The 26,395-nt window shown below is 42.0% G+C and overlaps 1 protein-coding gene across 3 annotated transcripts in view; it reads left to right on the forward strand.

Annotated features, from left to right (window-relative positions):
- The window catches only part of CTNNA1 (catenin alpha 1), a 74,116-nt gene extending 50,757 nt beyond the window's left edge, over window positions 1–23,359 (forward strand). For all 3 annotated transcript variants that reach the window (XM_053380497.1, XM_053380495.1, XM_053380496.1), the window contains exons 14-18: window positions 4,430–4,540; window positions 7,115–7,296; window positions 14,628–14,733; window positions 16,524–16,658; window positions 22,016–23,359. In XM_053380497.1, coding sequence (XP_053236472.1) covers window positions 4,430–4,540; window positions 7,115–7,296; window positions 14,628–14,733; window positions 16,524–16,658; window positions 22,016–22,303 — 822 coding nt within the window. In that variant the 3' untranslated portion in view covers window positions 22,304–23,359. The remainder of the gene's footprint in view (window positions 1–4,429; window positions 4,541–7,114; window positions 7,297–14,627; window positions 14,734–16,523; window positions 16,659–22,015) is intronic.
- Window positions 23,360–26,395: the final 3,036 nt, after the last annotated feature.

Raw genomic sequence — 26,395 nt, forward strand, 5'->3', positions numbered from 1 at the left:
TGCATCAGTATGCAGCAATCACAGTAAGACAATATCAGAACATAAATTCATTGGGATGCTTCTTACAGGACAATTGATGCTGGTGCCTCTGATTAGAGGGGCACAGTGGTGTGGAAACCTAACATTTCTTAGACTGCATTACCTAATTGTTGGCTCTCTAATGTCAGTTGGCCCAAATTTGGGGGAGCGGGGGCGCTGAAGGTTCTTGACCCCTGCTTTAGACATATATGTGATTTGTGTTCAGATCAAGTATCTTTGTGCTAGAAATATCTCTTTAGGAGTAGTACGACCACCTACTTTTTTCGTTCTTCCCCCGAAAAGTTTTTAATTATTTAGCTGAAAGATATTTTAAGTTTTTATCTTGTTATGTGATTCTGTACATGTATTTAACACTCTTAATTTACTACAGCTGCTTTGAAACTTTTAAGAGTCAGATAAATAGCTTTAGGATTGACGACACAGAATAGAACTGTCAAGGCTAAGATAAAAAAGCAGGTTTTGATAGGCTCTTAGGTCACAGCAGGGGGAATAAATCTAAGAAACCCCTATAATGTTAGGATTACATCTAGTGCTTCAGGAAGCAAATTCAAAAGACAGCCTGTTTGCTACTTCAATTTTACCAAATGCAGAAACTCAAATTCTAATGAATCAGTAGACTATTAAGTTAAAAGTGTGTCTCATCTTCTTGGGCCCATGTTGAAAAGCTCTTTTATTGAAAGCTTCACATTTCAATCTAAAATGCAAATTGGAAAGATGGTAGAAAGCTTTCAAAGCAAGTATAGGAATGAATCACAAATACTGGAAGTTTTAACTAATACCGTTCATTAATTGTCAACATTTAAATGTAAAGCATGATAATATTAAGCATTTGTGTATACCTTGAATTAAGCCAATACGTACTGAAAATGTAAAAGCTGGGAGGATAAACCTTTTTTATCTAACCAAGATTAAACTACAGGACAACTGATGGCAGATCTTCATTTCCTCATGTTTTGTGTATTAAAATAGGGATCTAGATTAAAGGGGCTTTAAAATTACAATGACCTGCTGTGACATTACCACGTTGGCATCACTTGTATTCTAAGGCAGAGATCGGCATGCATTCCCAGATGAGATTATGAGGGTGGCTTCATGTAATACTTCCCCAACTTCTTTTTTCCATTCTATGTTCCTGTAATTCAAATAGAATATATACTTTCCCCAAAAGTTGTATCAGTACTGGAGAGAGAAAAATAACATGAGCCAAACCTGAAAATTGAAATATTGCACCTTGTCTCAGCAGCTGTAGATTCTTTTGTCAGAGCTTGCTTCATACCTATTTGCTCCCCTGCTGCAAGTATTCCAGTTTTTAGACACACACACACACACACACACACACACACACACACACACACCAGTGACAGATTTGGGTACTATGGCACCCTGTACAAGGCCACAGTGCGCGCCCCCAGCCCTCACACTGCCTTCCCAAAGGTGAGTAAGGAGGCACCTGGCTTTGGGAAGGAGGTACAAGAATGCTGGCAGAGTCCTAGAACCCCTCCTGCTTCCTTCCCAAAGCTGGGAAAGCGCTAACTGGGCTTTGGGAAGGGGGAGGGAGGATTCTAGGACCCTTTCAGAGTCTCGCACCTCCTTCCCAAAGCCTAGCGCTTCGCTTATGGGGCTTTGAAACAATGCCCCCCTCGTCTCAGCACCCAGTGCGTTGAGCACCACTCGCACAGCCCTAAATTGGAGAACTGGGCCAAAACAAACAAGATGAATTTTAACAGGGAAAAATGTAAAGTATTGCACTTGGGCAAAAAAAATGAGAGGCACAAATACAAGATGGGTGACACCTGGCTTGAGAGCAGTACATGTGAAAAGGATCTAGGAGTCTTGGTTGACCACAAACTTGACATGAGCCAACAGTGTGACGCGGCAGCTAAAAAAGCCAATGCAATTCTGGGCTGCATCAATAGGAGTATAGCATCTAGATCAAGGGAAGTAATAGTGCCACTGTATTCTGCTCTGGTCAGACCTCACCTGGAGTACTGTGTCCAGTTCTGGGCGCCACAGTTCAAGAAGGACACTGACAAACTGGAACGTGTCCAGAGGAGGGCAACCAAAATGGTCAAAGGCCTGGAAACGATGCCTTATGAGGAATGGCTAAGGGAGCTGGGCATGTTTAGCCTGGAGAAGAGGAGGTTAAGGGGTGATATGATAGCCATGTTCAAATATATAAAAGGATGTCACATAGAGGAGGGAGAAAGGTTGTTTTCTGCTGCTCCAGAGAAGCGGACACGGAGCAATGGATCCAAACTGCAGGAAAGAAGATTCCACCTAAACATTAGGAAGAACTTCCTGACAGTAAGAGCTGTTCGACAGTGGAATTTGCTGCCAAGGAGTGTGGTGGAGTCTCCTTCTTTGGAGGTCTTTAAGCAGAGGCTTGACAACCATATGTCAGGAGTGCTCTGATGGTGTTTCCTGCTTGGCAGGGGGTTGGACCCGATGGCCCTTGTGGTCTCTTCCAACTCTATGATTCTATGAAATCCACCCCTGCGCGCACACACTGGTGAAAGTAGTTTATCCAGTACGTTTCCGAGCACAATTCAAAGTGTTGGTGTTGACCTTTAAAGCCCTAAACGGCCTCGGCCCAGTATACCTGAAGGAGCGTCTCCACCCCATCACCTTCTGGCGGTTCCCTCCCTGCGATAAGTGAGGTTATAGGGAACCAGGCAGAGGGCCTTCTTGGTGGTGGCACCCGCCCTGTGGAACGCCCTCCCACCAGATGTCAAAGAGAACAACAACTACCTGACATTCAGAATACATCTTAAGGCAGCCCTGTTCAGGGAAGTTTTTAATGTGTGACATTTTAGTGTATTTTTGGTCTCTGTGGAAGCCGCCCAGAGTGGCTGGGGAAACCCAGCCAGATGGGCGGGGTACCAATAAATTATTATTATTGTTGTTGTTATTATTATTATTATTATTATTATTATTATTATTATTATCCAAGCAAGCTAAACTGGGAGAGTAGAGCTGTCCCTGCCTTCCTTTCTCACCTCCATCCTAATACACTAAATTGGGGATAGCCATGTGCAGCTCCCAACATCTCTGACCATTGGTCCTGCTGGCTGAAGCTGATGGGAGTTTGAGTCCAACAATATCTGAGGTATTATGTTGGCCACCCCACCCTGAGCCCATCTAGGTAGTGCATTAAGTTTCTGTCTCTGGTTAGATAATGGAAACTGCCACTATGAGTCCCAAGGCTAAATTGACATACAATTTTGTTCACAGAAATTATTTCTGTGCTGGGAAACAACTTTTATGTGATGAGTTTGCATGTCTGCTTATTGTATATACAAGCATTAGTAAGCTATAGCAGATCGCTGCTTGTCACAACACAGCGTCAACAACTCATAATTGCCTAGGGAAGCCAAGCTCACGCATTCACTGCTGTGTTGGTCTTTACATGAGTTCATTCCATAAGTAGAATAAATGCAAAAGTTTACTGCAACATATATTGTATACTAGGTATTACTAATAAAAGTTCAAAATGGAGCAAGGGCTTCATTATCTCATTGAGTAGGAAGACAAACATTGACTTTCCTCAGTTGACAGGGAGATAAATTTAACCTCAGATGAAACTAGTATAGCTTGTTGTCAAGCCATTAATACAGTCAAATGCTTTGCTACTGATGGCATCTTGATTATTAACAACCGGAGGAAAGAAACTGAGATGAATGAAATGGTAGCTGCATTTTTCCAAACTTATGAAAAGCAATATATTAACTGGGTCGACTTGTAATCCAGAGTAGTAACGCTCTGAACTATTGGATTACCTTCAAAAATTAATACTAAATTGTTGCAGATAGAGCTATAATAACAAAGAGATTGTTGCATTTACTTTCGCTGACTGCCGTCCAGCTTCATGTTTGAGACTCAGAGCAGATTGTAAGGTAACAAAGACAAACATACAGTAGCCAGAATAAATATCAAACTTCCCAAATCTTGAGCCTCTTCTCTGAAGCCTTACATCATTCTAAATGGGGAGTTTCTTATAAGTGTTGTGAATCCTATTTTAGTTGTCTTCAACAAAAAATGTGAAGGAGGCTTAATCTTGGAGTATCAGTTAATGAAGCAGATGGGCACGATGCTCTGCAGTTTAACATGTGCATCCCAAATCAGTTGTCCACAGTTTTTAAAATACTTATTTAAAACATTTATATTCAATCTCCCCATCAAATTATCTACAGGATGCTTTAAATGTCACAAGCCGTACATTTAGCACATGTGGTGGTGCCATTTCTAACTGCTTATCTGTAAACCACAAAATGTGAAAATTCATTCATGTTTAGTTTTAAAGCTTTTAAATTAGATGCATTCCAGAGGGAATAACCCCAGAGATGTTAGTTCACTGAATTGCTCTTGACTTTTTGTATTTTTGTTTTCCCAGACTCCTGAAGAACTGGATGATTCAGACTTTGAGACAGAAGACTTTGATGTTAGAAGCCGAACAAGCGTTCAGACTGAAGATGACCAACTTATTGCAGGCCAAAGTGCAAGAGTAAGGCCAACTGTTCCAAATCTCGCTGAACATATGCAGAATATTTGATCATACTTTAATCAACAGGCTAGCATTCCTCTCTGCTTCTGCATTTTAGGGGGGGGGGATGTGTTTCAAGGGTTAGAAGTGTATTACCTTTTTATTGTCTACCCCATAACATTGTCTTAACATCCATCTTTCTCCAACCATCTTCTTCCTTCTTTTCTGCTTTGGGGAAGGAGGGAGAATCAAAACGGAAAGAAAAGGTTGCCAATGGGGCAGTCCATATTGGATCAGAACATGACATATCCAAGTGCCCTGTTCAACTGTCCAGCTCCACCCCCTCATATCACGCCCTCTGCTATCCTCATCCTTAGTTGCTTCTCCCCTCTGATGCATGTACTTTCCTCCTGCCACACTAGTTAATCCCTAGCCTTAAGATAATTTTACCCAAAGATCATGAACTCTTCTGGCCCTATCCTTTCACCTATCCCAGTGAGTTCATAAACTATCTTGAAACCTATGAGTCTTAGCTGTTTGTCAATCATTATGTAATCTGATAAATGGCATTTCTATTCCTGTTTTGCCTTTCCTTCTGCCCCACATTTTGTAATAGAACCACAGACCTAATAGACAAGATCGTCAGATAAGAACATCTAATCTGATAACTGCATTAGAATTCCCTTTAATAGCCAAGGATAAGTTTATTTCTTTGCTTATAGGTTATATTTACATCCTGCCTTTCCTGCAAGGTGGAATACTTGGTTCTCTTCCCCCCACACACACACACTTTATCCTCATGGCAACCCTGAAGGTTAGCCAAGGCTGAGAAATGGTGACTTAATCAAGGCCACTCCAGTAAGATATTTGGCAGAGAGGGGATTTGAACCTATATCTCCCAAGTCCGAGTCCAACATTTAACCACTGCACTACACTGACTCTTCACTAATTAGAATGTACCACTTAGGACTCGCCAGAGCAGCGATGTCACGCTGGCCACGTGACCCGGAAGTGTCTCCGGACAGCGCTGGCCCCCGGCCTCTTGAGTGAGATGGGCGCACAACCCTAGAGTCTGTCAAGACTGGCCCGTACGGGCAGGGGTACCTTTACCTTTACCTTACTTAGGACTATTTTGTTCTGCTGCCAGCATATAAAGTGCTGCCACTTGACACCATTATATTTGGTCTCAACTCTCTCGCTCGTCTTTATTACAGCATTTATTTTCTCCTTGTATTATGCCACCTCAACCTTTTCTCTTCAGATTTCACATTCCTTTACTTTTCCTAAGATTGCATGGCTTCCAAACTACCGTATTTTTCGCTCTATAAGACGCACCTAGTTTTTGGAGGAGGAAAACAATAATTCCCCCCCCCCCTGAATCTCAGAAGCCAGAACAGCAAGAGGGATCGCTGCACAGTGAAAGCAGCAATCCCTCTTGCTGTTCTGGCTTCTGGGATAGCTGCGCAGCCTGCATTCGTTCCATAAGACGCACACACATTTCCCCTTACTTTTTAGGAGGGAAAAAGTGAGTCTTATGGAGCAAAAAATACGGTATTTATTCTGAACTCTTTCCAGTTCCTCTTCAGGTTTCTTTTAAATGATGGATACCAAAATTGAATGTAATACTTCAATAACTGGATTAGCTTCTGTGTTGCAACCAAATAGTCCTTCATATGTATATTTTATGCTAAACGTCAAACTTGGCAACTGTCTTCCTTACAAAATTGTAGCAGACCAGAGGTAATTCTCGCCAAGCGCCATTGGTAATTTCTAAGTTTTCTGTGTATACGTGCATGCAGTGTGTTTGCACAGAACACTACCACAATAATTAAAGGAGATGCTTCAATTCAAGTGGCACTGCTCCAAGGAGGACATGCCAGCACACTACTTGAAACTGCAGGTGGGCTACTTGTTTGTGAATAAACATGCCTTTTCAAGCCAGGCACCCTGGGTTATCCTGTTGTTTCATACAGCCCAACAGTGGTCTAGCTCTGTTATAATTTGCTTTCGCTTGGTGAAATAGCCCTACAATTTTGTCTGTAGACAGTGTGTGTTTAAACTCCCAAAATCCAATCCTAGATTAATTTGGAACATCATGATCTGGTAATTACGTAGGAGGATGTGTTCTTGCTTCAAAGCTTTGCTTCTGAGCACTCTTGAACAATATTCAAGAGGTTGTTCTTGACAATAAACATAAATTTAATTTCTAGCTATCTACCTGAAGGTAGGTGAACTCTACAGCAGTGATTCTATAATGGTGTGAACCACCTTGCTGTAAAGGCTATTGTACTCTACAAAGAGAAAAGGAGGGGGAAAGAAAGAAGGCTCCCTCAGGATGCTAGCAATTTCCTCTCAGCAGGACTTCAGAAATCAGCCTTTTATCAGTGACTTTCTTTCCCAATAGTCTGTACTACTAATGGTAGATAATTCATATAGGTGCAAGATATGGATCAAGATGGAAATAAATGTTCCTCTCATCCTTTCAGATATAATTTGATTCTGCCCCTATGAATTAGTTGGCTAGTGAAAATAACCTGAAAAGCCACCTTGCCAATGAATGGAAGTAATTATATGTGGAACCATTCTTCTTTCCAGGCTATCATGGCTCAACTCCCTCAGGAGCAAAAAGCAAAAATCGCTGAACAAGTTGCCAGCTTCCAGGAAGAAAAGAGTAAATTGGATGCTGAAGTGTCCAAATGGGATGATAGTGGTAATGATATCATTGTTCTGGCAAAACAGATGTGCATGATTATGATGGAAATGACAGATTTTACCAGGTAAGGATTCCTTATTGACATGCCATCTAAATAAGCATTTTGGGGGCAACTTTATTTCATATCCTTTGTCCAACAAGGCTCTGTTAGATTTACATTAGTTCCTAAATGCTATTGACTGACCCAACTAGTATTGTCTGTTTTCAATCTGGCTTTAGCCCTTGCTTTGGTACTGAAACTGCCTTTGTCAGTTTGCAGGGTGGTGATTAGCATAGAGAGAGAGAGGACTGATTCTCCTGGATCTCCCAGCAGCTTTTGTTAACATCAACCATGGGATCCCCTCAAGATCCTGTCCAAGTTATATGTGCATAGTACTTTTCTGCTGTGGTTCTATTCGTGCCTAGGTTACCACTTCCAGGAGGTGGTGCTGGGGGATTTCTGCTCCGTTTCATGGCCCCTTGTCTCATAGGGTTCCATCTCATCCCCCATGCCGTTTAGCATCTACACAAAGCCACTGAATGAGATCATCCAGGGAGGGATAAAACTTAGATTATGGAAGTGCTTTATCAGTGCCTGGCAATGGTAATGGGATGAGAGCCGAAAGGCTGAAGCTCAATCCAGAGAAGACTGAGGTTCTGCTAGTGCATGGTTCATCTGCCCAGATCAGTTGTGGTTCACCCTGTCCTTGAGGAGGTTGCAGTCCCACCTCACCTGTCTTTGTATCTAGAGGTGTGTCATGAGACGCTTTTTACCATCTTAGGCTAGAGCTCTCTATGGGGGGCAAAGAGAGACTGGCTTCAATGATCCAAGTCTGGGTCATTTGTATTACTGCAGTAGCTTGTATCCAATGGAGTGCTGTTAGTGCAAGCATTCCACCTAGTGCACCAATACTTCCTTTCCCTGTTTGCCTGTGCCAATTTGTTTTGGGTTCCCCCCACCAAAAAACACACACACTTCAGAGCAGATACAGTGGTACCCCGCAAGACGAACGCCTCGGAAGACGAAAAACTCGCTAGACGAAGGAGTTTTTTCGTTTTCTTAGCCGCTTCGCAAGACGCATTTCCCTATGGGCTTGCTTCGCAAAACAAAGCTTGCCCCGGAAGCTCCGGGGATAGCAGGGAAGCGCAGCGCGTCTTCCCCACTGTCCCCGGACCCCTTTTGAACCAAGGGGCGGCAACGGGGAGAAGCGATCTTCTCCCCTCCGCCCCTTGCTTCAAAAGAGGGGATTGATTGATTTTCAATGCATTCCTATGGGAAACCGTGCTTCGCAAGACGAAAAACTCGCAAGAAGAAAAAACTTGCGGAACGAATTAATTTCGTCTTGCGAGGCACCACTGTAGTTGGGAGCATGGGTGGAGTTAGAAAGAGATGGTTCTCTTGCTTGGGCAGAAGTCCTTGCACTAAAAATTTCATTTGGAAACATCCCAGTGTGATGTGTGTGGGCCTTCTTTTAAAAACAGTGAGAAGCTTTAGTTGGTGCAGAATATAGGTACAATAATACACACTGGAACTGGGTATTCTGAATATAATATGCTTGTACCTTGCCATCTCCCCTAACTCATGTTTCTCATTTCGTTCCCAATTCAAAGAACTGGTTTTGACCTTTAAAATCCTTCAAGGCTTGAGACCTCCGTATCTGGAAGACTACCTCTTCCCTACACTTTGAAATCATTATCCATGGCTCTTCTCTTAAGTGTCCTCTACAACTGGGGAATGCCATGTGGCTTTGAGGGGGCCTTTCCGTTATTTGTCCTTTCAGTAGCAGCTGGATACCTTTTTATTGTCCCTGGCCTTTTAAACTATAATGTGGGTTTGATACTGCCTTAGCTGTGTGGATTTTTTCCCTTCTGTCCTCTTTAGAATTTTAGTGCTGCAAAGTCTCTACTCTGTTTTAATGTAGTCTTTCTGGTTTTCATTGGCTATGTTTCATTTTATTCTCTTTGATTCTGGCAAGCTATCCAGAGATCTTCTGCTTGTTGGCTGTTTGCAGTATGGTAACGCTGCAGAGAGCTTGCTGGGGAGACCATGCATTAAAAAGAAAGGACTCAAAAATAACTTAAACAAGGCTTTAATAAGAAAAACCAAAAACTCCTTTTACACTAAATACATTAACAACCAAACCAGACCCAACCACCAACCCATCCCCCAGGGTAATGGGAGAGCTAGGTGCTGCTCCTTATATACTACACCCAAATGCTGACACACCTTAATCAAATACAACTCAGCAGCACCTGCTATGCTTCACAGCTGTAAAGCTGGGTCTCGTTATCTTACTCTGGCCCTTGCTCTGGCCCCTTAAAGACATACACATCGGGTGCAACAATGATGAACCTTTACATTTAAATAAACCATTCAACATTTCCCCTGCGGTTCATCATTGTGGAACAAAAACATAAAGCATACTTTGTACATGTCTTTCATGTGTAACCTTTGGAAGTGCTTTAGTAAAAATGTCCGCAATTTGATTGTCACCTGGAACATATTCAAATACAATCATTTCGTCAGCAATTAGTTTCTTTACAAACTGTAAACGTAACCTTAAGACTCTAGTGCGCTGCGTATTGGTCTCTGAACACAGGATAGCAAGTCCGCTCTGGGAATCAAGGTAAACTTTTACTGGTAGTGTTACTTGCATCTGTAGGTCTGCAAATACTTGCAGATACCATTCTACATCACGAGTGGCCTGAACGCATGCACATAATTCACTCTCTGTTGTGGAGAGACAAATAATGGTTTATGTCTGGGACTTCCATTCAAATGGACAACCGTTATAACAAAACACCATACCAGACACACCCCTGCAATTATTTTGTTCCACTGCATGAGATGCATCGCAGAAAATTTCAAAACCTTTGTCAATACTTGAGGTAAACTGCAACCTATAATGTTTGGTGTGTTTAAGGTAATTTCTGAACATCATTGTAGCTTTTTGGCTCAAAAACTGCCTTATTGGCATACACAGTATTAAAATGTTCATCTGCAAAACGTTGCGGCTTCTGTCTCTTTCTATCTGAACGTCTTAGTCCAGAAGGAGAGTCAGACTCCTCAGACTTAATGGGACTAAGTGAACCACTAGTTTCAGGTTGTAAATCATTGTCAGATTGAAGAGATGCCTGTAGGCTAAGCTCATGGTCAGAAAACTCAAGAGAATCTAACCTCCCCTCGGGTCCCTTTAACTTTAAATCATCAAACAAATCAGATTCAACAGACTTTTTGTCTTTTTCCATTAATTCAGAAGCACCATTTCCTGCTGCTGCTGCTTCTTCCTCAGTATTATCTATACCATCAGTATCTTGGAAGACAGCAACTCCATTCCAATTTACAGTTTGTATCATGCTTCTGGTAATATGAAATTTGCCAGTTGCTGGTATGTAAATTCTGTACGCCCCCTGCTGGTAGCCCATTAATTTTCCCTGGACACTACGTTCACCCAATTTCTGCTTAGCGGGATAATGCATAATTACATCTGAACCCCAAATGCGTAGGTATTTCAGATTAGGGCGTTTTTTAAACAGCTTCTCATAGGGGGTGACATCTAAACCAGAATGATAACTGCGATTTCTAACATAACAAAACGCACTAAGCGCTTCAGCCCAAAAGTCTTTGGGCAGATTAGCATCGTGCAGATACGTTTTAACCCCTGCCTGTAGGTCACGCTGCACAACTTCAACAAGCCCATTTTGCCAGGGACTTCGGGGGCAAGATAACTCATGAGTAGTCCCCTGCGCTTCCAGGAATTTCTCAAAATCCTCAGAAACAAATTCCCCGCCCCGGTCAGAAAACAGGTTCTTAATTGGTTTGTTAAAGTGCGTTTTTACCCAGTTGCAAAAAACTTTGTACTTCTCAAATGCTTGGGACTTCTCAGCTATTGCATAAGTCCAACAATATCTACTATACTGGTCTATCAGAGTAAGCCAGTACTTAGAACCTCCTAATGATGGTGGGAGTGGCCCAACTAAATCACAATGTACACGCTCAAATGGCTCAGTTACTTTCCTAGCTGAGCACCTACCCTTGCGTGCAACCTTAATCTTATTCTTGCAACAGGATAGACATTGCATAAAGAATTTACATGGTTTTAAGTTGAGGCCATCAACAATATTCTTTGTCTTAATTACATCAGCAAAATTCAGGTGTCCCAGAATTCTGTGTGCCTCATGGACACACCCGGAATGTGGCCTTACATTCCTCAACCCCTGGCTTGACTGTGCTGCTCTGCAATTTATAGGCGATTGGGAGTAGGTGCGAAAATACAGTCTATATAAACCATCAGATTCCCGGGCATATAATAGACGTTTGTTCCCATCGAAAAACTCACACATTGACTTTAAGAAACGCACAGTTATGCCTTGACGAGCAAAGCACCTTACTGATAATAAATTGTCCACTGACGGGCAGTAAATGCAGTTCGCTATTGTAATGTTTAAAGAGTCAAGTTTAACAGTACCCCTGCCAAGCGACTGCAAGACTTGTGAATTGGCTAAATGTACATTACCAATTTCCTCTTCAAAAGAAATAAACAAGCTTCGATCGTTGCAAATATGCTGAGATGCTCCTGAGTCCACAACAAAAGACTTCCACTTGGCATGTTTAAGTCTTTTACGATCTGTTGTCCTAGCATGGAAAACTCGCGGCTCGTTTCTGCCTCTACTATACGATGTCGGCTGCTGGGCTGACGACCGTGACTGACGAACAGAAACAGGCTTGGGAGTACTTTGCTTTCTTTTGGCTCTGCAGTCCTTTGCAAAATGTCCTTGCTTATTGCAGAACCAACAACGCTTTGCAGCTTTAAATGCAGTTGTATCACCACAGGTTTGCATATGGCGTTCCTCATTACTTCTGGAAATAGGAGTGCTTATGGCACAAGCCTCCCTTCTATCCAACTCGCCCATTAATCTTGCCGTCACCCCTTCCACAGTTAATTGTGCTGGTGGAACAGCAGATATCTGGCTAGCTATACCATCAAAGTCCTCATTAAGGGAACAAAGAATGATAAAAACATACTGAATATCAGGTATGTCCATGTCCCTTCGAATTAATTCGCCACGTATTGCCTCCAGACGTCTCAAGTGTGCTGCCAAATCACCACCAGGCTGCAACTTCGTCTGGTACAACTGCTTGAAAAACGTCAATGCAGATGCTGACTCTTTTCTAACATGCACTGCTGCAAGACTGTCCCACATTTCTTTGGCAGTTTTCTTATTTCTTATATAGACTACTTGCTGGTCACTGACTGCCAAATTAATTATCGCCCTGGCTTTTGCATCTCCTTTTGACCAAGCATTAGTCACAGGGTCAGGAGGGTCATCAGTTACATAGGTCCATACTTCTCTAGAGGTCAAAAGCGCCTCCACCCGAAAAGACCATAAACTATAGTTCTCATCTGTTAGCTGTGGGAAGACCAGAGCCTTCTCAGCTTCAGGAACCCGGTCAACCATTCTGGAACTCTTCCAGACCCACAGAACTACGCTAACAGGAGAAGGAGTTTTCAAACCTTTCTCAGAGTCCAAAAATATGCAGTCATCCACTCAGCAGCTGGGCCCATAACCAAAGATGTTGGCTGTTTGCAGTCTGGTAACGCTGCAGAGAGCTTGCTGGGGAGACCATGCATTAAAAAGAAAGGACTCAAAAATAACTTAAACAAGGCTTTAATAAGAAAAACAAAAACTCCTTTTACACTAAATACATTAACAACCAAACCAGACCCAACCACCAACCCATCCCCCAGGGTAATGGGAGAGCTAGGTGCTGCTCCTTATATACTACACCCAAATGCTGACACACCTTAATCAAATACAACTCAGCAGCACCTGCTATGCTTCACAGCTGTAAAGCTGGGTCTCGTTATCTTACTCTGGCCCTTGCTCTGGCCCCTTAAAGACATACACATCGGGTGCAACAATGATGAACCTTTACATTTAAATAAACCATTCAACACTGCTGTAGGGTGGCGTATAATTGTAGAAATAAATAATAAATGTCTGAATAACTAAAGCTCTCTCCAGCACATGCATTGCTGAACATAATTTCAAAATTATTTTGGAAATCCCACATTTTGTGAAGACTTAAATGTAACTTCCTACATTGTTTATCTGTGATGCATACATGGAGCTTCCAGGAAACTGCATAGAAATTGTGTTCCATTTGTGATCTGTATTCTGAAAAACTGGGCCAAAATGATATTTATTTTAAAATAGAGTACAATAAATAAGGTTTCATAGTACTTAAATATTAAGCAGAGAAGGGTGTTTTGTTTTGCATATTGCAATAATTTAATGATCCGACACTTGAAATTAGTTGACTTTTGGTTTATTTTTATTATAGGTTAATGATTGTGTTCCAAAGAGTATAGGAGTGTCCAAGAGCTTGGGCCTGCCTTGTTTGTTTTTGTTTTTGTTTGTTTGTTTGGAGAGATTTAGATAGGTTTGTATATATACGCATACATACCGTATTTTTTGCACCATAACACTCACTTTTTTCCTCCTAGAAAGTAAGGGGAAATGTCTGTGCGTGTTATGGAGCGAATGCCTATGGATGGCGGGGGGATCTGCTGCAGTCGTGAGCAGAGGATTCATGGTTCCCCTTCCTTCCCTCCTCCGTGGCTCGCTTTGAAACAGCAAAGCGGGAGAAGAGCCGCTGAGTGGGGAGGAGAGAGGGACAGAGAGCCTGCTTGCTTTAAAGGAGCAAAGCACGGATCCACATGGATCCTCAGGATTTTTGCACTGGGTCACCCCAAATTCACCATCAGATCACATAGCATGTCCATGGCTACAGCTTGCACCAAAAAAATCACGCACCCACTGTTGCCTGGGGCCGCAGTGGTGCAAAAACGTGGTTACAAAGCATGGATCCTCAGGATTTTTGCATTGGGCTACCCGAAACTCACCGTCAGATCACATGTCTGTGGCCACAGCATGAACCACAAAAATCATACATCCACTGTTTCGTTTAGAATATTTTTTTCTTGTTTTCCTCCTCTAAAAACTATGTGCGTGTTATGGTCGGGTGCGTGTTATAGAGCGAAAAATACGGTACATATGATCCCACCAACCTGTAAAAGATCCTCTTTTTGTGAAAGTAGCGGGATCTGTGTTCAAGAAATGCAAACGCAGTCTCCTCAGGTACTCAGAACAACCTGCACAATTCTTTGGTTCCTTCCAATATGTAGTATGATACAGAACTATGTGAAGAACCTGGTTCACAAGTTTTACCTTTTTATATCTGAAACATACATTAATAATATGAAGCAATCTTTTACAGTGTGCTTCAGTGCCACATTAGTGCAGCCTAGTTGTAGCCATTCTTGTACAGCTGGAGAGAATTGAGAAACAACAATGTCCTTGATTTGTGTTCCTGATTCTAATAGACAAGTGCTGTGCTCTCTTTTTTTGCAGAGGGAAAGGGCCACTGAAAAATACATCTGATGTGATTAGTGCAGCAAAGAAAATTGCAGAAGCTGGGTCAAGAATGGACAAGTTAGGACGGACAATTGCTGATCATGTGAGTTGGAACTGATTTTTCACAAGCTTTTAGTTTAATTTAAACAGGGGTTTTAGGTTCAAAGGTACAAGAGTCCTGGAGCTAGCAGCTTGTTTTATGGTGTCTTCTGACTCAAATTATTGATTCTTTGCTCTCCTCCACTTCAGCTTTTTTATTTGTAGCTGGATCTCTAGTTTGCCCTGAGTTTTGGAGAAGCTTGGTGTTCACTTCAAAAATTGTCATTGAGCATAGAGTTCCCAAAAGAAAGCTGTTACTTTCCACTGCTGGTTTTTGTTTTGTTTTTCCATACATTGCTCTGCAACTACTCGATCATTGTGGATGCTTGGACACCTTACCAAAAAAAAAAAACAACAACCTCGAAAGAGCTGCCTCACTGTGTGTTCCCAGCATTAGTAAATGCAGGTTAAGTTGTAATCTTTCAACTTTGTTTTTGAAGAATTACTCTCTGAACACTTGCTTTATATCTCCAGTTGTACAATTTCATATTTGAGACACACATTCATTGTGAAGTTCTGCAAATTGCTCTGACTTGGCACGGTCTGACCTTATGGAAGATGAGGAGCCTGAAGGCAAGCAGTCACACAGCACTTAACCATATGTGCTTCTAGAATGCAGTGGAATTACTACATTGCCCTTGCTTGCAGGCCACCAGCAGAGATGTCAGTATTTTGAAACTTGCATCTATCTCAAACTGTAGGACTAAAAGCAATAATAGCTTTTTCCATTTGCAGTTACAAAGTACTTTTTCTCACCATTTAGATGAATTTTCACGCATTGTGAGAAGTTCATTCATTCAGTATTCCATCCCATTGTTACCTTAATTCATTCTGCCTTTTTTTAAAAAAAATTCGCTTCGCAGTGTGTATATTTTGGAATTCTCAAAAGTGAAGACATATATTTTGCAGCCAGATTAGTTAAAGCAGGAAAATCTGACCTCCTGTGCAAACTAGCACAATTTAAAGCATTTTAATGCCTTGCAGGTGCAAGTTCAGGATGTTGCCATTATAGATTGAAAGGCAATGAATAGCTCGTGCAATTGCTCTCAACAAGCAATTATTCAAAGTATCTACTTTTGCAAACGAAGTGAACAATATACGTGATAATAATGAAACATTTAATTCTCAGCCATTCACTTTCGATTTTCCACTATGCAGTGTAGAAAGCCTAAACGTGTATTCACTAAATAGATACACTATTTATTTAAAATTAGAAGCAAAAATCTTTTGTTACATATTAGGCTATGGGATCCATGGGTGATATTTATACTGTGTGGGGAAATTCTTGGTGCTTGGTGTAATGGGCTGAGGCTGGAAACCTGAGTTCAATTCCTGCTCAGCCATGAAGCTCACAGGATAAATTCTTCGCAGACTTGTGATAAAATGTGAGGAACTATAAACTGCTTCGAAGTTTTTCTACCATTAAACCATGTGTGCTGCCACCTTAAGTTTTTTTGTTTTAAAACAAAAGCATAATACATTTCAAAAGACAGAAGCCTCAATTAGGGCATACTGTGAAATCCATATACCTGTATTATTACTGTTTATAGGTCAATCAGCGTATATAGACAGGCATTTTGCCAAATCTTTTTTACAAGGTAATGACTGACCTGGTGGCTGTTGATATTATCAGTCTTTGTGCAAGAGGTATTCTACAACATCAGCTTTTTGCCTAACTTAGATATTTAAGGTAGCCTGTATGTTCATTAGGGGACTGGAAACACTATTGATATGTGTTACACTGATCAATTTTAATGTCTCAGAACTAAATACCAATTTTATTTCTGTCCTCAGTGCCCAGATTCTGCTTGCAAACAGGATTTGCTAGCCTATCTGCAACGTATTGCTTTATACTGCCACCAGCTAAACATCTGCAGCAAAGTGAAGGCAGAAGTTCAAAACCTGGGAGGAGAACTCGTTGTGTCTGGGGTATGTAAATTTCTGAACACTTCGGTTTTGGCTTCCTTCTACATCAACAGTTGTACAAACTTTGTTTATGTTAATTTTTTAGGATTCTGAACAAACTTTGTGTGTCTTCATTTTGTTTCTGATCTCTGAATATATAAATCTCCTTTTGGAAAGATTCCTGGAGCATCTTGGTTTTGCTCAAAAACTCATTACAATTGTTTCTGATGATCCTTACATACTTAGGTATTTCTGGTAAGTCAGAGGCCATGCTAGATATGCAAAGTATTGTGCAATTTTTCACAGTTGTGCTATACTTTTCATTCAGAGAGTAAATTTACTTTCATTCCTGTAGGATACAGGCTACATCTAAACTTCGTTCTGCATCTATCCAGAGCTGAGACCATTCCACAGCTGCATTCTGAATAATGGTTTATTTTCTGAAAGCATCTTAGAATCTAGATCAAATCCTTTTACTTCTTTCCAAACTACCAGTTCCAAGTCATTCTCTTCTGCCATCATGTATGCTTGTTTCTCATCACTTTTTACATCAAACTGCTTGTCTTTAAACCTCTCCACAAACCTGTCCCATTCTATTGTTTCTACTTGTGCCTTGTGCTCCTCCCAGTCTACCAGTCAGCAGCTTGGGACTTCTGCTTTCAGGCTCCCCCACTTATTTCTTTTGCTGCCCCTGGAACTTCCTAGCAGAATAACCAAGCAATGCTCGCTGTCTTCCCCTTGGAAACCTGTAGTTTTAACCTTTTGGTCCCCAGCCTAGCTGTGTGCACATCATTTTCATCCCATCTTAAAGGTAAAGGTAAAGGTACCCCTGCCCGTACGGGCCAGTCTTGCCAGACTCTAGGGTTGTGCGCCCATCTCACTCAAGAGGCCGGGGGCCAGCGCTGTCCGGAGACACTTCCGGGTCACGTGGCCAGCGTGACATCGCCGCTCTGGCGAGCCAGAGCCGCACACGGAAACGCCGTTTACCTTCCCGCGAGTAAGCCGTCCCTATTTATCTACTTGCACCCGGAGGTGCTTTCGAACTGCTAGGTTGGCAGGCTCTGGGACCGAGCAACGGGAGCGCACCCCGCCACGGGGATTCGAACCGCCGACCTTTCGATCGGCAAGCCCTAGGCGCTGAGGCTTTTACCCACAGTGCCACCCGCGTCCCTTACCTTCCATCTTACCTTCCCCTTTTATCTCATTGCCAGCATTGGAAACTTCTTCAGGCAGTAGTGACAGTCTTTTTCTCCTCTCCTCACCTCCCCATAGGTTTATATTATGCCAGGGGTCAGCAAACTTTTTCAGCCGAGGGCCGGTCCACTGTCCCTCAGACCATGTGGTGGGCCAGACTATATTTTGAAGGGAAGAAATGAACGAATTCCTGTGCCCCACGAATAACCCAGAGATGCATTTTAAGTAAAAGGACACATTCTACTGATGTAAAAACATGCTGATTCCTGGACCGTCCGAAGGCGATCGGGCTGCATCTGGCCCCTGGGCCTTAGATTGCCTACCCCGTATTATGCTGTAAAGCACTTTGTATATTGATGGTGCTAAATCACTATCAGCATTTTCTCACACTTTTGCTATACACACTGTAGTCTCTTCCACTTCCCCCTTCCCTCTTCAAAACTGGAGCAGTTTTGTAGCACTTAAAAAAATTTCATTGGGCGGGTGCGTTTGTGGTTGTGTGCATGCACTGAAGTACAAATGTTTGTACCCAAATGTAAGACTGCATGCTCCCCTACAGCAGTGCAGTTCCCCTGTCCAGTACTATGCTGACATCTTCAAGGCTTTACATTTAAGGAGTAAGTTTTTCCAGCACAAGAATGCTATCCCACTGTATCAAGGCTCCCCATTTATCCATAAAAGTTTTATGCATTAAACAATGATTGTGATATAGACACCTTAGTGGTGGTCAGAACATGGTTCTTATTGCTCCACAAAACTAGTACATCCTCAACTTCTTTTTTCTGATCATCAAAAGGCTTGTTCTTAGCTACACGTTGTGTTTAGACAATTACTTTCGCAGAAGGGAATTCACACTATAAGATACGGTAGAAATGAAAGGTTCAGATCCTAAATCTTGCAAGTGGCTGCTTGAAGAAGAAGAAAACAAGCGAATTCCGCCTTTGAGAATAATGGCAAACTAAAGCAGAAACATATAGTAGTGTTGGCAGCAGCACCTTCACGCAGAGTACATTTGGTGTAGCAATAGGCTCCTAGCAGATCTGTCACAACCAGGGGAATAGTGGATGAGCACTGCAGAAAACACAACATGTATTGCTGTGGTATTCTGCATGTGAGGGTACTCTTTGGCAAGGCTCTCGGCATGGGAGAAAGACATAGCTGTTACCCCGACAGCCCGCTAACATGTTCCCTGGGGTTTTACTGAGACTATAAAATGCCTGTGTGACTTACATGGTCTTCTGCCAGAAATAATTGTCCGTCTCCAAGCTAGACTCGGTAGAATGTAGTTTAATACTGAAAAAGAAAAGTGCATACACCGTGTAGGTATCCCTTTCCTCATCAGCCAGTTGAACAATGACCTAGTTTGTTACAGCACTTGCCTTCCCATTAAGTGTTTGTTTGTGATGTATAAATACAACATTTTGGAATCTGGGAAATAAAAAATAAAAGTTAAAATCGGCAAAAGGAGTCAGGAATCCCATATCACTTGTTTATGCAGTTCCTGGTCAGAAGGATTTTGTTAAATGCAGGGCATACAGGAATGGTTATTCTCCACTGATATGCAGAATCTGAGAAATGGCTGCAATGGATCCTAACCCAGATTCTCTTTGTAAATGTCGACATTATCTGTGCTGCTGTAGAAATCATAAAAATGAAAAGGCAGTCTTGATCTGTTGATTAAGAGGCCTAAATCAGTTAAAGGTCCCTCAAAATATGCCAAGCAGTTAATCTTTTTGAAGCTTCCCTCATGGAGTCTTTAAATTCTGAATTCAAACAATCTGTGCCACCCTACCTATTGCCACCTTCTGTCAATCTGCATGTCCTTTTTGACAGTGCAGTGATGTGATCCTTCACTGATGTTAATATGATACATTTCAGCGCCAGCAGATAGTGGTCATTATGCAGTGCTGCACAGTGGACACATCAGCTATTGACACAAAGTGATGGGACACAACAGAATGCTGGCAGAAATTGTGCAGTGCAATTGTGTGCTTACAATTCCATATTTTATCAGTTTGTTAAAATATGTTGACTTAGTAGAGTAGATATCACAATCCAAATTGACACATGCAAGAGCTGGCTTATCCTTCATTGGTGTGGTTTCGTATTTCAAAAATTCTCCACGGGTTGTTGTTTTTTCCTTCACCTTGGCTTAGTTAAATTTTCCTTAGTCCATCTCATTCTGCATGTTCCTCATGATTAGCAATAGGCCATGGAGCCCTCCATTTGAAAGCCCTATCTCAAAATACATAGACAGCTGCTAGCAGCAGCGGAATAACCTTCACAGCCTAGACCAGTGGTTTTCAACCAGTGGGCCTTGGCACCCTAGGGTGCCTTGAATGATGGTCTGGGGTGCCACGGGCAACACTGGCCTCTGTCCCTCTTTCCTTCCCTCCCTTCTCTGATGCTCTCTTATGTCTCTGCCCCCCAACGGCTTTGCACAGCTCTTGGTTGCAGCAGCCCTGACTACAAGCTCACTAGGAGAATGGTGCCTCTGGGGCTGGTCAGGGGTTGCTGGTTGCCAGGAGCTGGGGCAGCCTCAAGAGTAAGAAGGCCAGGGAGTTCAGCCAGCCAGTCCACCAGCCCTTGCTGTTGGGAATGGACAGGCAAGTACTAGTGTGAGGAAGCAGCTCTCTTTGGGGCAGGGGACAGCAGCAGCAAGACCAGGGGCGGCAGCAGCGGCTGCCAGGAGGACTCCCAAGGAGAGGGGAGAGGAGGCAGAGGAAACACTGCACAAGGGAGGGTGTCTGACGAAGAGTGGGAGGCTGCCAGTTCTGCAGGCAAGGGGTGACATAACTGGACTCCTGAGCCCCACAGGGATGCCACAGAAAGAATGGTCAAGGGAGCTGTGGAATCAAAAGTTGAAATCCTCTAGTCTAGACCATATAGTATAAGCAGAGACAGAACAGAGAAGAAGCCCTGTGGAACAATAGCTCCAGGTTCACTGATATGTCAACAAATCAATTTCCAGAGAGGTGGAGTGGAACGAGATCTTGCCCTCCTCTGTTGCTGCTTAAAATTTTTGATTTATAGCCGATGGGCTCAGAGCAGGTAGCAGTTACCACATGAGACAAGTTTTCAGGTGACCTGTTAACATGAGCATCATTTATACTGAGCCAGCCACACCCTCCTGCTCTTCTCACACAGCCGCCATTGTAGAGAAATGATTCTGGTCTACTGAAGCTTACGTCCTGATAAATGTTTTTTTTTTTTTTAAATGCCAACAGGCCAAAACACTGCTATACCTTTGGAAATTCCTTCCTAACTGCCTTTTCTCTTAAGTAATTGCTAAACTGAGGGCTTATTTAAATAAGCTCATTTAACTAAATTTTCTCCAATCACCATTTGACTATTAAGTACTGTACTTTTGCCCAATGGTCCTGTTAAAAGAAACGCTCCAGGTTTTTTTAGTGAAGCGCTGAAGACTCCTTGGATAGTCAGAGATTATGTCTGCAGCGCTAAGGCATGTATGTGTTGATAATTTTTTTTAAAAAAATGTGCTCCTCTTGTTTACCTGCATATGAAAACACAAGGTTTTCACCCAGAAGCTTGGCATGTAAGGAAGAATTCATTAAACCTACGCAGGCAAAAGCAGAATACTGAAGTTATTTCAATTTAGCATGAAGACTTTTAATACTTCATGGCATGCCAGCGATCAGGGCGAGCTTTAATCTTACAAGAGTGCTTCTGTTTTGAAAGTGATGAGGATCTGTATTTCATGATTGTGTATCCAGCCGTCAGATGACTTGGGAATCTTGACTGGCTGTATGCAGTGGTTGAGTTCATATTATTCAAGAGCTTTGGACTTGTGTTCCTTGGACAGCAGCCCTTGTCTCCATCTCCACCTGCCCAATGCCAGACAGAAAACTTCTTTTGAAAATTAAGGGGACTTCCAAAGGTAGTCTGATTGGATGCAGGGTTCAAATTCTGACATTTTTGCTTTGAGTGGAGCTAAAGAAGCCCTTTGACTCCTGCCCCCTGCTTTCCTTCTTTATTCTCCTTCTCCATTTCTTCTAAAGCAAGCACCATGCTCAGTTTCAACAGGAAACTATAGTAAAGGAATCTAACGAATGTAAAGAGACAATATAAATGGTTATTCGAAGCATCTTCCGTTCTGCCTTTCCTAAAATGCTGCACAATGAGCACTATCTGAAACTAAAGGGACTTTCTTGCTGACCTGCTTTTAGGTGGACAGTGCCATGTCGCTGATTCAAGCTGCCAAGAACCTGATGAATGCTGTGGTGCAAACAGTGAAGGCCTCCTACGTGGCGTCCACAAAATACCAGAAGTCTCAAGGGATGGCTTCTCTGAACCTGCCAGCCGTGTCCTGGAAAATGAAAGCCCCAGAGAAGAAACCACTCGTCAAGCGAGAGAAACAGGACGAAACGCAGACCAAAATCAAGCGCGCCTCCCAGAAAAAGCACGTCAACCCAGTGCAAGCACTCAGCGAATTCAAGGCAATGGAGAGCATTTAAACAGAGGGAGTAGTATTTCTGGATTTCATTCCTACTATCAGATTCCCCCTACCCCCAAATATTCTATGGATTATGTTAGAATTCATTTACACAATATTTTTTTGATAAAATCACTTAGACTAAAAGGAGGTAAACAAGATATATGAAGCATGAAAATACATCTTTAAATCTGAGAACATGGTTAATTTTAGCATGAAAATGCTGTTTAGAATTCTGTGGCATTCCCCCCCCCCCTAGCTTTTTAAAATAATAAATCCTGCTTTTAAATCTATTCTATAACCAAAGTTGAATTTACTGTAACATTAATCCTTCACATAGCTGGATCATGTAATTCCTTTAGAAGAAATGTGAGCCTTCTCAACTTGGAAGTAGAATGGAACCTGTACTTTTATCAAAATTATATTATGCTTTGGGTGGATAGAGAGCATATGTTTGGTATGTTGAAATAATTGATAAAATGGAAAACGCTAGTTGCTGCTTAAAACACTAAGACAACCGTAGAAAATGATTTTGAAAAAGTAATATACTATAGCATTCTTTTCTAATTTAAGCAGGTTTTGACTCCTTTATATGAAACGGAACACTTTGATTCATTTGTTCTGAATTGCGGGGTTGAAGGTTAGCTTTCAGCATGCGCATCTTGTGAAGACTTCCATCGGAGCCCATAGGGGAGCTAAAGTTACTTAGTGTGTAATGTGAAGTGCATCACAAGGAAAACTTTTAATACTTTTTCTTAAGATGGTGAAAACGTTAAGCCTTACTTACACATAACTGATGTACTTTGCTGGAGGGGACTCTAATAAGTGGCTTGTTCCAGCCACTGTTGTAAATGTTGCATGTTTCCCTCGGCATTCAAATGCAAATCTATCATTGTGTTCTTCTATGCTATGCATCCTGCCCTGGGCTTTTTAAAAACCTAGCAAATAGCATTGCATTCAGACTGCGATTCAGGCATTGTTTGTCATACTGGGAGCCTCATGGTATAATTTTGCTCTTTAAATTTTTTATGGATTTCTGTTTTTATACCTTTTCCAATAAAGTCCAGTATAAAAACCAGTTGTAAGGGTCAGAGCTTTCTTTGCAGTTCATAAAACACACCTAATTCCGTAATGAAGTGGCTGGGCTAATTAGTGGCAATTTAAAGGGCTAGTCATTGGTGACTAACACATGAATCACTTGTTCACTTTAGTTAAAATGTACATAATGGAGGGTCTGCTATAGTTTCATTGCACCATGAGCAAAATTACTATGCTCTTATGGTGACTCATACCGTGTGCTTGGGGGGGAAGGTACTCAAGAGTTAAATCAGCTGAATTCTTGGCATGTTATTGAAGCACTTGTTCCAAAGATTATCTGCTCGTGCTTTTGTTTGACTCTTTGCAACTACTCAGTTCACACACCCCAGTTTAATCATAGTTGAGGGTTTACCATGAATGTACAGGTGGCTCTCACTTTACTCCAACCCTAGTGCTAGCGGGAGCAGCAACCGCAACTCTGGCTTCATGGTCAGTGCCTTAACTTATGGCTTACTCTGAGATGCAGATGCCACTGATACGTCTTTAAACCAAACATACACAATTAAGATATATAGTAAATAAGAGAGACCTTAATACCAAATGTGTCCCAGTAGCTGTATTGCCACCATAGTTAGATAGGAAGATACTGAGATAGCAAGAAGTTACAAAGCCACAGTGTTTATTAGAGGATTTTGATGCAAAACCAATGAAGCAAAATTGCATGATCTATAAAAGAACAGGCTGGGTGTCCGAGAGAGCCTTCTAGTCACCCAGAGAGGTTAAAATGAAGGCAAGATATATTTTAGTGCGTCATCCCCTCCAGGCTGATAGGGCACCAGAATCTTAGAGGCTGGTAATTAACTTTCCCCATGATTGGGGAAGGTCACTGTATGATGAGACATTAGGATTGAATGGAGCCCATTAAAGTTACAAGTTTGAAATAGAACTCTGTTTACCGCTTATTCCAGTTTAATGTAAAATGTGGTTTTGAAATGAAGCGTTATTATCTGTACAGAGGTACATCTATAAGGGGAAGAATCTCAGGTCAGCAATAACCACAACAAACAAAGAGCTGGGTTGAAATAATCCAGAAACAGTGGGATAGAAACAGTATATACCACCAATAATATTGCAGCAAAAATACTGCACTTGTATACTGTCCGGAAAGACAGAGGAAATAATAAACTCCTAGCAGATAAACCTTTTCGTATGGATTGTGTTGTTTAAAATTCCTACATTACATCCATAACACTGCTTTTTAATACTATCTCCAAGAGATGTCTTGCCCTGCTTTTATTTTTGGTCATATTTTCTTGGAAGTGAATTCATTTCATATTTCCTCTCCTGGAAGTGTTGCCTACCTGACCCTCCTAGAGGTAACTTTCCTAGCCTTCATGTGCTCTCTGTAACCTTCCTGTGAATTTATTCCTCATTTATCACAACTGCCACATGATCTGTCTAGCTCACAAAGCTTGACTGTGCTATAAGCAAAGCACACCTTTTCTTCTTATTCTCTGGTTTGGAATATAAAATTATGTTGTGTGCATAAGCAGTCTGTGGGTTTTCAGCTGACCTTCATAATTTGACATTTTTCTAGACACTAACTACAGCTAAGCTGTGTTGAACAAAATACCCCAAAGGCTAACAATGAAGGTCAGAGCTTACCAAAACTTGGCCAAACAAGTTCTGGTATTGCACAGCTTCCTTCCTCCCAAGTTCAGGAGCTTTGAAACAGTGTCTTGTGTCAATAACTTGGACTGCAGTGGACCAAGTAGGTGAGTTTGTAAAATCTTTACTTAACAAAACCAGCTTTTAACGAGAAAGGTACCCCAAGCCCCGTGGAGCTTGTTAGGAAACCTTAAGACCTAGCTTGTTAGGAAACCTTAAGACCATGGGACAAAAGATGCTGGAGAGTACCAAATAAACCAGATATATACTGTATTTTTCCATAAGACACACTTTTTTCCTCCTAAAAAGTAAGGGGAAATGTCTGTGCATCTTATGGAGCGAATGTGTGGTCCCTGGAGCTGAATTGCCTAGGGGCAAAAAGCAGATCACACTTTTTTATTTTAGAAAGTGGGAAGGGGGTGTGGAAACGAAGCCGCTGAGCAGGTGATCAGGAAGCGATTGGGAGGGAGATCAGGCTGTGGATAAAGGAGTCTGCCTGGGGAGTGGGGGAGGTAAAGACAGCGAACTTGCAAGGAGAGGAGACAAGAATACTAAAATAAGCAGTGAGGAGAGAAATTAGAAGAAAAGGAGAAGCAAAAAACTGTTCCAGCTAAGGAAAAGACACTAAGGCAAACAAGAGGGAAGGGGGTGTTGAAACAAAGCCGCTGAGCAGCTGATCGGCAAGCGATCAGGAGGGAGATAAGGGATGCTAGCGATAAAGGAGGCTGCCTGGGAGGGGGAGGTAAAAGCACATAGATCCTCAGGATTTTTGCATTGGGTCACCCCAAATTCACCATCAGATCACATAGCATGTCCATGGCTACAGCCTGCACCAAAAAAATCACACACCCACTGTTTCGTGGGGCCGCAATGGCGCAAAAACGTGGTTACAAAGCACGGATCCACACGGATTCTCAGGATTTTTGCATTGGGCTACCCCAAACTCACCATCAAATCACATGTCTGTGGTCATAGCATGAACCACAAAAATCATACATCCACTATTTCGTTCAGAATATTTTTTTCTTGTTTTCCTCTTCTAAAAACAGTGCGTCTTATGGAGCCAAAAATACGGTAGTATTCAGGTAAGCCTGCCTATCTTCAGTTTCTCCTTCTGCAGCTTCAGACGTCTTAGATTTTCTGTAATCTGCCTCTCATCCAGGACGGGATACAGTTCATAAGTCTACACCTAGAAATCTCTACAGGAAAACTTTCTGAAGCCACTTCTCAAAGAAAAAGATATTCTCTCTGGAGTTGGATAAGCGTTCACCTTTAGCTTCTCTACCTGTTCAATGCATATATGAAGACAGATGACAAGTTTTGGTGATGCCAAAGGCATGGAGCCATCCAAATCAGTTTTGATCCCACTCCAGCTGCCCTTGACAGATGAGACAGCAAAGCCCTTTGC

The sequence above is a fragment of the Podarcis raffonei genome, chromosome 3, assembly GCF_027172205.1.
Source record: "Podarcis raffonei isolate rPodRaf1 chromosome 3, rPodRaf1.pri, whole genome shotgun sequence".
NCBI classification, from domain to species: Eukaryota; Metazoa; Chordata; class Lepidosauria; order Squamata; family Lacertidae; genus Podarcis; species Podarcis raffonei.